General features: G+C 51.9%; 2 protein-coding genes across 12 annotated transcripts in view; one reads left to right on the forward strand and one right to left on the reverse strand.

Annotated features, from left to right (window-relative positions):
* The window catches only part of LOC137477496 (UDP-glucuronosyltransferase 1A1-like), a 42,771-nt gene extending 38,749 nt beyond the window's left edge, over positions 1 to 4,022 (forward strand). For all 11 annotated transcript variants that reach the window (XM_068196674.1, XM_068196678.1, XM_068196677.1 and 8 more), the window contains 2 exons: positions 590 to 809; positions 3,025 to 4,022. In XM_068196674.1, coding sequence (XP_068052775.1) covers positions 590 to 809; positions 3,025 to 3,322 — 518 coding nt within the window. In that variant the 3' untranslated portion in view covers positions 3,323 to 4,022. The remainder of the gene's footprint in view (positions 1 to 589; positions 810 to 3,024) is intronic.
* A 7,228-nt stretch (positions 4,023 to 11,250) lies between these two features.
* SH3BP4 (SH3 domain binding protein 4) overlaps positions 11,251 to 14,684 on the reverse strand; it is a 33,691-nt gene continuing 30,257 nt past the window's right edge. The window contains exons 4-5 of the mRNA XM_068196684.1: positions 12,215 to 12,403; positions 11,251 to 11,902 (exon numbers count right to left, since the gene is read on the reverse strand). Of these exons, the coding sequence (XP_068052785.1) occupies positions 11,678 to 11,902; positions 12,215 to 12,403 (414 nt within the window). The 3' untranslated portion in view covers positions 11,251 to 11,677. The remainder of the gene's footprint in view (positions 11,903 to 12,214; positions 12,404 to 14,684) is intronic.

Consider the following 14,684-nt stretch of genomic DNA (forward strand, 5'->3'; position numbering starts at 1 on the left):
GGAGCCAGAGCTTGTCCTTTAGGAACTTAGCTGGGAATCACCAAATTATGAAACAACTCTGTTTGAAAAGGTTTTCCAACACTCCAGTACCAGTCAAAGATGAGAGTCTTTATGTCTGACTAAGCAGTCTCAACAGCCAGCTGTGTTTTTGTCCTGTCTTCTGGCCTGAAAAGAAACTTCATGGTCCTCAAGGGAGCGTTTCCAGATAGGTCTTTGGGCTTTTAAAGTGGTGGAATTGTTGCCAGGATTTGTTGGTAACAGAACAGGTTCAGCTGAGAGACCTTTACTACTATGGAAGAGATTGTGAAAAACTAATTGGTGGTAACATCCTTTTTAACCTCTCCTGGCTCTGGTTTAATCCTAAAGTTGGAGGATTACCCAAAACCAAGACAGAGGTCTACAAAGTTCCAATCCCTAAGTCTGGCCATGAAGGATGATGCTCCCAACAGCCCCAAATCCTTGATTTATCCCAACCACGGCTCTTTTTTGGTGCTGTTTTTCCCCCAGGGACGTGTTGCTGGGAGTCAGGAATTTCAGGAGCTAAGCAAACCTTACACAAGCTAACACAAGCCTGTGTTTCCCTCCACAGCCCACCCCAAGACTCGTGCTTTCATTACCCACGGAGGCTCCCATGGTGTTTATGAGGGAATCTGCAATGCAGTGCCCATGGTGCTGATGCCTCTGTTTGGGGACCAGATGGACAATGCCAAGCGAGTGGAGTCCCGGGGAGCAGGGCTGACCCTGAACATCCTGGAGATGACTTCCAACGACATTTCCAATGCCCTGAAAGCAGTCATCAATGACAAAAAGTCAGTACCAGAGGCACAGCCTTCCCCCTTCTTACTGTGTATCCCCAGCACCTTCACACTTCCAGCTTAACACAGTGTTTTTCTCTTCCTAAGTGGCTTCTTTTATCAAAAGTTTGGATTTGATAGCTTCTTCCATGGAGAAGCTGATGCTCGTCCTAAGTTAACTTCAGGCTGTCCCCTTTAGGGGACAAGAAGTGGCTGAGAAGGGAGGCTGCAGGGAGCAGGGAAGATGGGCTGGGAATGCAATGAAAGAAATCAAGTTGCCAAAAAAATGTGTCACCTTCTTAAAGCCAAGGCAGTGACAGAGAGGGCTTTGACACAAGTGGCAAACAGCTTTTGTTCCCAAACCTGTGGTGACCCAGGTCAGTGGAGAGCCTGACAAGGGTTTATGAAACATATTTGTCACTCATTTATCTTACAGGTGAGTTTTCTCAGGCATTTTTCCCCCACTCAGTGCTCATGAGGAATTCTGTGAGCACAGAGAGCCTTGTCTGGCTCAGCAAGGCCGGACGATCCCAGCACAGAGCAGGAGGAACCTGCAGGGATGCACTGAGAAAGCCCAGGGAACATCACAGGGCTGCAGTCAGCACAACCAAGGGGTTTAAAGGCAGCACAGAGATTTCTTTCAGACATAAGAGCTTTTCCCTGCTCCCATTCGAGGATGCCAACAACTAAGAAACTCCACCACACTCCTGAGAAATAGCAGCTTATTGACATTGTTTCCTACCCAGTTTTTATGGCAATAATAGCAATAAGACTACTACTAGCAAAACCAATAATAATGCAGCTGGAAAAGCTGGCCGGCTTTTCTACCCCCAGTCTCCTCTTTCAGCCAGAGACCTTCACCCCAGAGATTTTGCTGAGAGCTCAAACTAAGCTTTTCCTCTTTTTTGGTCACTTCCTGGGGCTCTAACTTTGCCATTAACCTTCTCAAGGGGCTCAGTCGCACAAGAGCTACGACTGCCCCATCCCTGGAAGTGTCCTGGATGGGGATTGGAGCAACCTGGCCTGGTGGAAGGTGTCCCTGCCCATGAGGGATGAGCTTCAAGGTCCTTCCAACCCACCTCACCCTGTGATACTGATGCCTTGGAGTGGCTACTTGAACAGAGGCTAGAAAAGATTAAGATAATTAAGTGGGTATTTAAAAAAAGCTGGATTTTTCTCTGGTCCAAGGGTTTTCCAGAAGCTTTTCTTGTCCCATCTGGGGTGCCAGAAAACTGATGCCTTGGAGTGGCTACCTAGAACAGAGGCTAGACAAGATTAAGAGAATAAAGTGGGTATTTATTAAAGGCCTTCAATAGGCACACCTTGGCCAGTCAGAAGCCAGAAGCTACACCCAAGATAGATGATGGTCACGAGTTTTTCAGACAATTATAAGTTTGGTCCATTCACACGTCAGGGGTTCATATCCCAATTACAGCTTCAGGTAATGAGGTCACATATCCCCAGTTTGCTCCCACCCAATTCACTGGTGTTTAAATTTTTCAGGGCTTGAGGCTGTAGGGTGTCCTTGAGTTTCAGACCTAGGGGAATTGTTTTGCCTGAATAAAATGGGAGAACAGCAGCAGACAGGCTATGGAGTTTTTGAGTTACACCCTAAGCAGTACAAGATTAAAAAACCCCTAAAATCCTAAGGCATCAGCTTCATGTTTGAACAATGCCTTCTCTTGTACAGAGTGGGGTTTAGATGGTGGTTGCTGTGGGGTTTAGATGGTGGTTGCTGCTACCTATTCCCCAATAAGCATCTCCTGTGGAAAAGCCACTTGGGTCAGCGTTCAGGCAAGGCAGACAAGGCCACACACCACACTCACCACGGCCAGCTCAGCCAAGAGAGGCAGAAGGGCCTTTTATATGGTCAGTTCCAGCCAGGTTTATTTCTGCACGATGAAGGGGAAATTAGGGACAAAGGACCTGGCCATGTGCTCTGCACAAGGTTAGGTAGGGGTCAGTGGCCAATGGTCCGAGGGCATTGGCCTACAGGGAAGATGGGGCCGGCCACCAGGGATACCACAACCAATGAGGAAACAGGGAAAGGAAAAACCACAAGAATTTGGGACATATGGGGAAAGGAACTGGGGTGGATCTTGGTGTTGGCAAGGCTCTATGGGGAAGTCTTTTCTTTCAGCCTAGGTGGAGATTTTATGGTATATTCTTCCAGGGAAAGGCCCTTGGGATTTCCCTGAGGGGTTCAAAGGATTCCACGTTCTCTTGGCAGGTACAAGGAGAACATCCAGCGCCTCTCTGACCTGCACCTGGACAGACCCATCCACCCTCTGGACCTGGCCGTGCACTGGGTGGAGTTTGTGATGAGGCACAAGGGGGCCCCTCACCTGCGCCCCGCCGCCCACGACCTCAACTGGGTGCAGTACCACTCGCTGGACGTCATCGCCTTCCTGGCGGCCGTCATCCTCCTCGCCCTCTTCATCTCCTTCAAGTGCTGCCTCTGCTGCTGCCGCAGGTGCTTCTGCAAGAAGGGCAGGATGGGGAAGGCCACCAAAGCCAAGTCCCACTAGCACCTGGGAACGGTGGTAGGTGACAAAGCTCCTGCTCCACACCCAGCAGCAGGGTCAGGGAACAGCTCGAATTTCACTGCAATGAATAAAACACCATGATTTTCAGTCAAGGAATGATAGGGGTCCTTTGAAATAGCAGCACAAGAAGGGTTGTTCCACTGATCTAATTGTGGCCTTTTAATTAAGAATGGGTTGTTAAAAATGTCTTGTGAAGGAGTGCTGCAGTCACTTGGAAAGGTCTGAGTGTGAAATCCCTGGCCCCTGGCTTCCACCTGTCCGTGTGCAGAGGATTCTCAGTGACTTTTCTTTTAACTTCCACTTGCAGCAGAGATACGTAGGGATTTTGGAGGACTTTAGGAGAACGATCCAGTCAGATTTCTGTCTGAAATGTCTGTGTGGCTGCTGTTGTAGGAGAGGCAAATGTACACTCACAGTCCCTGTAATGCAAACCAAGCTCAATGCACCTCTTTGTGGGTGTTAACAAGACCCTGAATAAAACCAAGCTGCTGGAAAACCACTGATGCTTCCCCCAAATTGCCCATCAGGCAGATGTGCTGTAGTTGGAGCTCAGCTGCTGATGAGAAGATCTTTGTAAGCATTGCTTATAAACCCCCACAACTGATTTTCTCTTTGTAAGTGATGCTCAGGGAAAGACCCCAAACCCCAGCCCTATAAATAAACCCCGAATACTACAAATAAAGGCTACTGTGTTTTCTGTCTTGAGAGTTATGGGGGGATGCTTGTTTGTTCATGGAAAAAGAGCTGGAGAAGGGACAGATTGAGTCCCCCACAGTGTGAAAGCCACCTTGATACACAAACCCCCTTCTCAGCATTCCTGTCCCTGCCGCCTGGTGACTTGGTCCTTGCTGAGAGGTGACATCCTGAGGCTGCCACAGCTCCCAGGTGAATATTCCAGGCTCTGAGCTGGGGGAACCCAGTACATCAGGGCAGCACAGGTGTCCTGCTGAGTACCTGCTGCTGCTCTTTTCTCTGGCTGTTTGGAAAAGCAGGGATTTCAGAGGAAGCTGTGTGAAGTCCAAAGCAGTCTGTGTCCTTGGCCTGTCCCCACTGCGGTGCTCAAATCTCCTGGACACTCACCCCACCCACAACTTGCCCAGCACTTTTCTTCCCCTCCTCCTTCCCACCACAAACAGAAGGAATCCTTTGGGGTGTGCAGACTCACCACGGTGTGTGAGGGCTGAGCTGCTTGGAAAATGCAGCTCCTGCAGCTCCACACGTTCCTGAGGTGACAGCTCTGGCGATCCCCGTCGTTCTGGTGACAGCAGTGCAGCTGGAAAGGAGACCCTGCGAGACCTCTCAGGGCTGTCACAGCACAGCCACGCAGCCACGGTGGCTCCAGTCCTCTCTGAGCATCCCTGGCTCCCAGACGTGTCCAATGCCAAAAAAAAAAAAAAAACACTTCAAAATGTCTTTGAGGAGAAGTTCTCCGAGTGCCCTGCTGCAAACCAGCTTTGGATCAAGCCAGTGACTTTCTCTGCACGGACAAGGGGAGAACTCTTTGATTTCAGATCAGAGGAGCACAACTGAGAAAAAAATATAAAAATATCCCAATTGCAGCTCCAACCCCCTTATGCAGGGAAAGTAAAACTGAAAGGAAGTAAGTTTCAAAATGCCCATCCCATGACTTATTTCATTTCAGAAATATTTTTAACACAGCCAAGGAAAAACAGCAGCAGAATCCAGTTAACCTCTTCCTCCCTTCGCTCTCCTCACCCTCACTGCTTTATCCTGCTCTTGATTTTCCCTTGGAGAAGGAATGTGCAGGACCAGGGCTGGAGAAGCATCCCTGTGCCCAGCAGAGGACACTGTGGGATCACCCAGAGGCAGCAGCAGGGACAAGGCCACCCCTCCCAGCAAGCCAGCCCAGGGGGATGGCTGGAACTCCACAGGGACTTGTTCATCCCCCACCCCGTGCTCCAGGAATATGGACACTGCTGCCAGGAGAGGATTCCCAGAGCCAATTAGGAGCCAAAGCACTTGGGACAAGTGGCTCTGGCTCGGAGGAAGGAGCTGGATCATCACCACAGCTCGGGCCCCCCAAACCTTCCCAGGAAGGGTTAATCAGGGGATGATGTCCCCTCTTGTTGCCACTGAATTGGGAGCCATACAGAGCCAAAAACCAGGGCAGAGCCTCCAGCCCAGCTTCCCTTGCTGGGAGATGGAGAAATCCACAGCCACAGCCCAGTTTAAAGCACCAAAGCTGACACTGGGGCACTTCCCAAAAGGGGAAACTGAGGCAGAGCCAACCATTGCTCGTCTCCCCAAGCTCCTCAGAGCCCCAGGCACTGCAGCCTAAGCTTTCCCAACAAATCCTTCAAATCTCAGGGAAAAGGCAGCAACCAAAATGCGCTCACTGCCCTTGGAGAACAGGGGTACAAACACCTCCCACCTCAGCAGCATCCCCCCGCCAGAGCTGGTGATTTCTGCTCCCACCCACGGACCTTTTGAGTGTTTGTCTTATTTCTCCCTGGATTTTAACACCCAGTAAGTGTGGGAAAGAGACAGTGCTGCTTCCCAGCTCTTCTGGACTGCTCAGACCCACCCCAGCTGCAAAATATGGCCACGAAGCTCTCTGGTTTTGGGATGGGGTGTCCTGGGGGACCCAGCAGCCCTGGCTCTGGGGGAAGGATGCAGCCAGCATCTCTCCCTGCTTCCCACCAGCCAGACCACGGGAAATGACAAGAATTGCTGGCATTTTTCTTCAGCCACAGGGCTTCTCAGCCTCAGCCCAGTCCCCAAGGGCAACAGCGAGGTTTTCCCACTGCCATGGGAGCTCTGCGTGGATCTCGGGCTCCTCCAGCTCCCCAGTGGGGGGGTCCATGGAGATCCCTGGCCCACAGGGACACACCAGGGTGTCCAAGCCCTGTCCAACCTGGCCTTGGACATTTCCAGGACTCTAGGGGCAGCCACAGCTTCCCTGGGCAACCTCACCACCCTCAGAGGGAAGAATTTCTTCCCAATATTCCATCTAAACCTATTCTCTGTCAGCTGAAAGCCATTGCCCCTTAGAAGTATGTCCTTATAAATAAATATCCTGGTTATTCACAGGCACAGGAACACTTCCTCTTCCTTGCCTGTGCAAGGTTCCACCCACAGGTGGGTCCCTTGCCCCGGACACTCTCACTTGGATGCTCACACTCAGACCTGCAATTAATAATTGAATTCATTTATTTGTTAATCTACCTTTCGGGTTGCTTTGGAAAAAGTAAATACTTACTGCTGCTGGTACCCAGCCGTGACCCCAGTTTGGGGAGGTTTTCCAGGAGCTCATTTCCCACTGTGGGAAGTCATGGAAGCACGACTTGAGAAGATGAGGAATGCATCCCACTTCCCTGAGGAGTGTGGATGAGGGAAACCAACCTGCCAGGAGCAGCGTCAGCCTCATTTAACAAAAACCACCCAAACTCACCCCAAACCCACATGCATCCACAAAAAAAAAAAAAAAGTGGCTTCGGGATTGCAGCTGTGATGGTCCAGCCTGGGGATCAGTGCAAGGATAATGCTGTGGGAACAACCATGGGAAGGGCTCCAGAACATGCCTTGGCCCCTGCATCATCCCCCAGAGCTCTCCCTGCAGCATTCCAGAGGGTTTGGCACTGCAGGTGTCCCATCCCACGGCAGTTTGGATCCCTGGCACTGCCTGAGGGTGACAGGGAGCTGGCACCAGCAAGCCCAGGCAATTTTAGCTGGAGCAGCCACAGGGCCCTCGGATTAATTATCACCTCCAGAGGTGTTTTCAGGAGTTATTTATAGGTGAGTGGGATGAAACCTGGGGAAAAGGGGTTGCCAAAATGTCTGACACAAAGGGCAGGACAGACTCTTCCTCCCTTCACGGGAGGGAGCATCAATTCCCTTTATTTAAGGAAGGGTGAAAGGTCTCCTGCCACATCTGATTGCTTGTGGTGATAAAAGCGAGTCACAGAGCAAATCCCAAATCCCCTCCCCGGCCAGCTCCTGCCTGGCTTATTGAGCCTGTCCTCAAAAACCAGCCTGAACAAAAGGAGCAGATTTCTTCCCAGGAATGCCACCAGCCTGGATTATTTATGGGGAGGGGGAGACATGGTCCCTGCTTCACTGGGGCAGATCCAAGCATCCCTCTGTGGTTCAGCCCCAGGGACTCAGTTTGTGCTGGACAATGCCACAGAGCTGGAAACTTTAATTAATGGTCAGAGGGGGGGCATCAAAGCAGGGCAGGAACCCACAGGCATACCCCAGAGACTGCTGAAGGGGTGCTGGGGCCGTCCTTGGGAGCTGGGCTGGTCCCAACCCCCTGGAGATGATCTCAGCAGAGCAGGAGGGTGATTCAGGGCTGGATGACTCAGGGAGGGGCATGGGGAGGAAGGGCAAACCGCAACCAGCGTCACTCCCAACATTCCAACACCGAGTGAGGCTGTTAAACAGTAAAAAAAATTACACTTTCCTCCCCCCAGCCAGAGCCCTCTTCCTCTTCATTTGGACATCAGGGTCCTTCCACCCCAAATCCTGCAATCAGCCACCTCTTGGGAAAAACATACCTTTACGTGCTTCTTTCCCCCATCCTCATAATAATAAATCTTTTTTTAAGCCTAAAGGTGCCATTTGTTGCTCAGAAGCCCCTGAATTCCAGCAATGGATTAAACCTGCTAAGCTGTGAAGAGGGGAGCCCCAGGGGTTGCTTTTCGTAAAACCTGTTGCCAAAAAACCAAAAAAGGGCTTTTGAAAGGAGGCTTGAGCAGGTCATGCTGTGAACGGGGTCATGCTGTGAACATGGAATGGGAGTTGCATTTCCCAGTGCAGGGGATGATGATCATCATCTCCCTGAATTTCCAGCCATGCAAACCCTCTTTTTGTGAAGGATCGGGCCTGATTAAGTCACCTCAGGCTATTAAAGTAAAAAAAAAAAAAAAAAAAAAAAAAAAAAAAAAAAAAATTAAGGATCCAGCAAACAAGGAAACCCAAACCTGGAACAGGACTGCTGAGCCAGGTGTGCTCAGAACACCAGCAAATCCCAGCAGCCAGGGCAGAATTCCAAGGAATCCATTGTGATCCTCACTGAAGGTGTTTCTACCACGGTTTTCTACAAAACGAACCATCAAGCCTCCAGCTGGCATGGGAACATAGCCCCCCAGAGGAGGCTGGATGCAGGGGACAGCCCTGGAAAGGGAGGGATTTGGTGGCTAAAGAAAAACCTGAGGAAGACTTGGGAGCAACCCTGCTCCTGTGAGCACTCACAGCCAGCTCCTCACACCGTGCCCAATTAATCCACAACAGGCTTTTAAAGAAGAGCTGGGAAGGAAGCAAATCCAGTGATTTTCAGCAGGGGTTTCTAGGGATGAAAACAAACACCCAGAGAGCTCCTGGGTCTCATCACAGGCTCCAGATTTCCCTGCAAACCCCACTTTGTGTGGAGACCCCGATAACCATGGGGTCCAGGGCTGGTTCCTCTCCCTCCCACTCCCTGACACCTCTCCCTCAGCCTTTTGGTGCTGGATGAGCCCACGGAAGATGATCCCTCACTTGTGGCGGCTGAAGCAGAGGAGAAAATGCTGTGGGGATGCATTTGCAAGGTGACCCGTGCTGAAGACTTGGTTCCCTGAGGAATAAAAAGCCAAATCCTTTCTTTCCCTGAAGCTGAAATATTCCAGGGAGCCAGGCAGCAGGGGAGAAGCCAAGGGGGAACTCCCCAGATCATCGGGCTGGTGTCCCTATTTCCCAGAGCAGGGTATCCATGGCGGGGCATCAGCTGTGCCCACGCCACAGAGCTGGGGCAGGGCAGGAGGGGCCTGAGAGCCCCAGCAGAACCCTGAGCATTTCCCTTCCCTGGCTTGGGATCTGACCTCCACTGGGACTGGGAGCACCACAACAGCCTTGGCTAGACACAAGGGTGTTTTCTCCAGCCAGAAAACAACCAGGAAAACTCCTCTGTGCCAAAACAAATCCTGCAACCCCACCTTGCCCCACTTCAGGAAGTTCCTTGCCTAGAGCTTGAGCATCAGCAGCAGTCTGGGAGGTGAGATGGTTTCCAGTCACTTTTCCCCTGGAGACAGGGGGATGGGAAGGCTGAGGGAGGAGATGAGATTGAGGACCACTGGCTCTGGGTGTTGGCACGGTGGAAACCCCACTAAATTAATCTCACTCTGCTTTGGGATGAAGAGACAACACCAGATGACATCTGAGCGGGGACACTGGAGAGTAACAGCTTCAATTGGAATGGGTTTTTCCCCAGAAACTCCTTTTAAAAAAGGACCATTAACAATAAGAACGAAAACCCGTTACTGCACAAGGGTGGCAGTGCAAAGCCCAAACAGGTTTTTGGGAGAAGGCCTTGATGTTTAGTTCAGAAGGCATCTGAGGGACACATTCCCAGTCCCAGCATGGGAGGAAGGACTGGACTTCAGACCAAAAATGGGAAGAAATTAATGCAGCCTCATCCCACAGGCCCCAAAATGTGCTGGCTGTGGTCCCAAGGGTCTGGGGAGGGCACAGGGTGGTGAGGAGCTGAGCCCAGGCTGCTTGAGGCAGCCAAGGTGGGTACTCAGAGCACCTGAGATAGAGAGAAAAACCAAGGGGGAGTAAAAAAAAAAGCTGGGATTATTCATGGACCACGGGGGGCTCAAACTCCTACCCTCAGCTGCTGCTGCCACTCTCCCAGCACAGCCTCCTGCAGGGCTCTGGAGCCTGCCAGGAGCAGGGGGAAAGCCCAGATTTGGGTAAAAGCCTGGGGGAAAGGCATCCTGCTGCCTGCACCTGGAGGTCGCCCTCACTGAACAGGGATTTTAGCTCCTGCATGGAAAAGCAGGGAGAGGGAAAGGGGCTGGGCTGCTGGCAGAGCCGCTGGGCTCTGGGGAGCTGCACAGGAAATCCCTTAAAGCCCCCAAAGGAGAAATTTAAGGTGCTATTGTGGGGTCCATGGAGAGAGATCGCTTCTGAGGATGGGATTTTGGGAAGAGGAAGAGACACCATTCCCTCCACCAGATGCCTTTCCTACTCTTTTTCTTCCACTGCTTTTTTAATTAACCTGAAAAGAACAAAATCATCCTTTAAGAACCCTTACACATCCTCTGGTAGCAGCTTTTCACTAAAAGGAGCCTTTGCACTTAAAATACTCTGTTTCCCTCCTAGGTGAAATATCTGAAATCTGGGGAGCACAGGGAGGAAAGGAAGTGTTCAAAAAACTCAGATTTAAAAGGAAGAGGAGAAAAATAATACGGGCACTGGGTGACACGAATATTGAAATTTCTGCCACCAGGTTTGTAGCAAAGATTATTTACAAGATAAACTGGATTTGAGGAGCCTTGAAGAATTAGAAATCAATGGCAAAGAGCACCTGGAACATCCCCAGTGAGCTCAGATTTCAAATTAAGAGAAAGAGTCTCTCTTGTCCCTCTTGGGTTTTTTTGGGTTTTTTTTTTGTTTTGTTTTTTTTTGGGTTTTTTTTTGCCTGTAGAGGGATTTATCTGGATGGCAACAATTTCCTCCCCCTTTCTGGCCTCTTCCCCAGAGCAGGAGCACCTGGGGACTTTGATTCACTCTCACCATCCTCCTGATCCATCTCCTGAGGTCTCTGGTGAGCCCCAAACCTCAGTTTCTTCCTGCACCACAGGCAGGAGGGAAGAAGCTCCTCCTGGTTATAAAACAGGAACAGGCAACTCCCTGGCCAGAAACAAGAAAATCCACGTCTGCAGAGACATGAAAATAACCCAAAAACCAACCAAAATGCTCACAGGGCCTGTGAATAAAATAAAGTAAAATAAAATTTTAAAAAAAGTATGTTTTTGGTGAAAGGTGCTGCTTGGGATGAGCACATCCCAAATTTGGTGAAAACCCAAGTTCCTGTGGTGCTTTAGTCACAGCTGGTAGCCCAAAACCTGGGGGGGGAAGGGCATTTACTGTGCTTCTTCTTAAAATATATATTTACAGGACTCATATTTGTCTCAAACCCCGTCATTTCACAGCGGTTTTGACAACCTAAAACCAGCCACAGCTTCCCCCACCCCTCCTCAAAGTTGTCAGAACTTTTACTGCTCGTTACAAAAATTAGACTTTTATTTGTAAATGCCTAGAAAACGTGATCCCTTCCCATCCCTTGCCCTCTTGAAAGTTTTGGTTTTTTTTAAAATAAGAAATAGTTTAACTGGATGAAAAGCCATCCCCTTCCAGATGAATTCCCATCAGGCTGGGATATCTCCTGCTGATTTCCAGTCCTGGTGGAGAACTTGCAAACTTTGGCCTCTTCAAACCCAGGGGAGAGCAACCTCCATTTTTTTCTCCTTAAAGTCAACTGCTTAAGAAAGGGAAAGGGAGGGAAAGCAGAGGGAAAAAATTCCCAGCCAAAGAGAAGTGGACAAACACGGGCTAGATGGCAAAATCCTCGTGGTCCTGGGGGCTGAAGGCAGCTGCTCGCAGCATGTCCAAGGAGTTGACGAGGATCAGGGTGCCCGTGAGGTGCTTCCAGCGCTTGGTGATGGGGTTCTTCATCTTGTCCAGCCCCGTGTGCAGCTCCTGGATGACATCCCTGTAGCTGTCCCCCATCTGGCTGCTCCAGGTCAGCAGGAAGTCGTACGCCGGCTTCCACATGGCCTGGGGAGAGGGGGGGACAGGTGGGAGGGGGTCAGAGCTCAGCCAGCATCCCAGAACGGGCACATTCCCGGGAAAACAGCCCCCCAACACCCTCCGATCCCTGTGATCCTCCAGGGGGAGCGTGCTCTGGAGGAACCTCCAGAGAAACGTGGACTTGTTTGGGTTGGAAAGGCCTTTAAGATCATTGGGCCCAACCATTAACCTGGTGGGCCTGGCAGTGCCAGCTCAAAGGCTGGACTCCAACACCTTGAAGGTCTTTTCCAGCCGAAAGAATTCCAGGATCTCTGGAGAGCCAGGTGTGCCCGCTCTCACCTCGCTGTCCACCGCGCCGCTCTTGTCACGGTGCGGGGCCTCGTAGGCGTCCATCTGCTGCTTGGACACCTTGGCCAGCTTCTCGGCCAGCTCCCGCCAGCGCTGGGCCACCTCCACGGCCGTGGTCAGCAGCACAAAGTCCTGGACCAGCCGCACCACCAGCCCCTGGCAGTCCATCTTCAGCAGGGCCTGCAGGACACGGGGAAAAGCAAGCAGGGAGTCAAGGCCACGGGTGGTGAACTCCCCCCCAGCATCCCAAAAATCCTCCTGCCTCCTTTTTAGCGACAGCTGGGGAAATTAGGCCAGCAGGCTTGGCAAGGGAATAATCCCATTAATTGAACAAGTGCTCGACCCCTCTGGATGGGGTTTGCAGCCTCATTCTCCAGGCAGCTCCCCCCCAGAGATGTCCAGGCCCCACCTTAAGCAGTTTAAAGCATCCCAGGGGCTGAGGACAACAGATGCTTTTAATAAAGAGATGCTTTCAATCAAGAGAACTAATCCAGACTCCATCCCAGAGCTGCAGGATCCTTCAGAGCAGTGGGCAAGGCACAACCTGGACATCAGCCCTGTGAGGGGGTGGACTGGGGTGAGACCCAGGTGAAGACTCCGGCACTACAGGATGTTCTTCCTCTTCTCCTCCTCCTCTTCCTGCACCATTTATTGTCCTAAAAGCTGAGATTTTCCATAAATGGTTTTGAAGTGGAAAGAGCAACTGCATCAGTCTGGGTTTTCTAGGTAGGAATGACTTAGCCAGGCAAAAAAGGGATGGAGTATGGTTAGCTCCTGCCTTAAAGTGTCAAATCACATTAAAATCCCCTCAGAGTGGGATGAAGCTGCAGTAGGGGAGAAGCCCCAGTGCAGCCCTGGAAAAGGAAGGGTTTAATGACAGAGTTCATTCTCAGAGGATGGGATCTGACTGTCAGGACCATCATCCCACTCCCCAGGGCTCCCACAGCCTCTGCCAGAGCCTCTGGACCACAACAGTCCCAGCAGCAGCAAGCCCAGACCTTGGGCAAATCCCACCCTGAACCTCAGGAGGGGCTTTGATGTTTTTAAAAATGGAAATCAAGCAAACAGACCCCACCCACTCCTTCACAGCAGCACGGGGATGGTTCTTATGGAAATCACAAGGATAAGGTGGTTCCTGAAGTGGCCAGAATCCACCTTTCTGCCCCTCTGGGTCCTGGCATCCTCTTCCAACGCAGGGATCTGGCAAATCCAGGTTTGCCTCCGGGGCAAAGAAGGGTTAAATCCTCCCACTGGAGACTGCAGGGGGACAGTTGGGGGAGGGAAGATGGGAACATCTGAAACCACTCCAGCGATTTGCAAAGCAAATGCACGTTGATTTTCCCCTCATCTGCTCCCAGCTTAAAGCTGAGCTGGGTTCTAATCACAGCTGCAGCCCAGCACGTGCCTGCTCCTCCAAAGTGCTGACACGGCTTCCTGCGGGAGCCAGGGAGGCCACAAACCCCCTTGTCAAACAAGGAAAACCCATCCAAAGGTGCACGCATTTGGTTTGGCGAAACGACACTGAGGAGCGAGTTTGGATCTCCCACACCTGCGCCAGAACTGCCTCCTCTCCTACAGCCCATGGATCAGCACCCCTCGGGATCCTGCTCCTCCTCGGGACCCTGCTCCCGCTCTGGGTCCTCCACCCTCTCTGGGTCCTGCTCCCTCTCTCTGGATCTTCCTCCTCCTCTAGATCCTGCTCCTCGCTCTGGGTCCTGCTCCCCCTCGGGATCCTCCACCCTCTCTGGGTCCTCCACCCTCTCTGGGTCCTGCTCCATCTCTGGGTCCTGCTCCATCTCTGGATCTTCCTCCTTCTCTGGATCCAGCTCCTCGCTCTGGGTCCTGCTCCCCCTCGGGATCCTCCACCCTCTCTGGGTCCTCCACCCTCTCTGGGTCCTGCTCCATCTCTGGGTCCTGCTCCCTCTCTCTGGATCTTCCTCCTCCTCTAGATCCTGCTCCTCACTCTGGATCCTGCTCCCCCTCGGGATCCTCCACCCTCTCTGGATCTTCCTCCTTCTCTGGATCCAGCTCCCTGCTCTGGGGCCTGCTCCCCCTCGGGATCCTCCACCCTCTCTGGGTCCTCCACCCTCTCTGGATCCAGCTCCCTGCTCTGGATCCAGCTCCCCGCTCTGGATCCAGCTCCCCGCTCTGGATCCAGCTCCCCCTCGGGATCCTCCACCCTCTCTGGGTCCTGCTCCCTCTCTGGGTCCTCCACCCTCTCTGGATCTAGCTCCCTCTCTCCAGGCGAGGGATCTGGCGGGTCCTAAGGAAGGGGCAGACTGACCATCCCCAACCCTGCCTTTCCAGGCAGCTGGATCCCAGTTCCATGCAGAGCCTGGCATTTAGGAGAGCAGGATGAGGAGCTGCTCCTATCTCCTGCCCGAGGTCAGAGGCAGCGCCCGGAGCCGGGAGCGCTGCAGGGTGAAGAAGGATGGAGCTGCAGGAGATGGATTCTCCTGCT

This window comes from Anomalospiza imberbis, chromosome 7 (assembly GCF_031753505.1).
Source record: "Anomalospiza imberbis isolate Cuckoo-Finch-1a 21T00152 chromosome 7, ASM3175350v1, whole genome shotgun sequence".
Classification (NCBI taxonomy): domain Eukaryota; kingdom Metazoa; phylum Chordata; class Aves; order Passeriformes; family Viduidae; genus Anomalospiza; species Anomalospiza imberbis.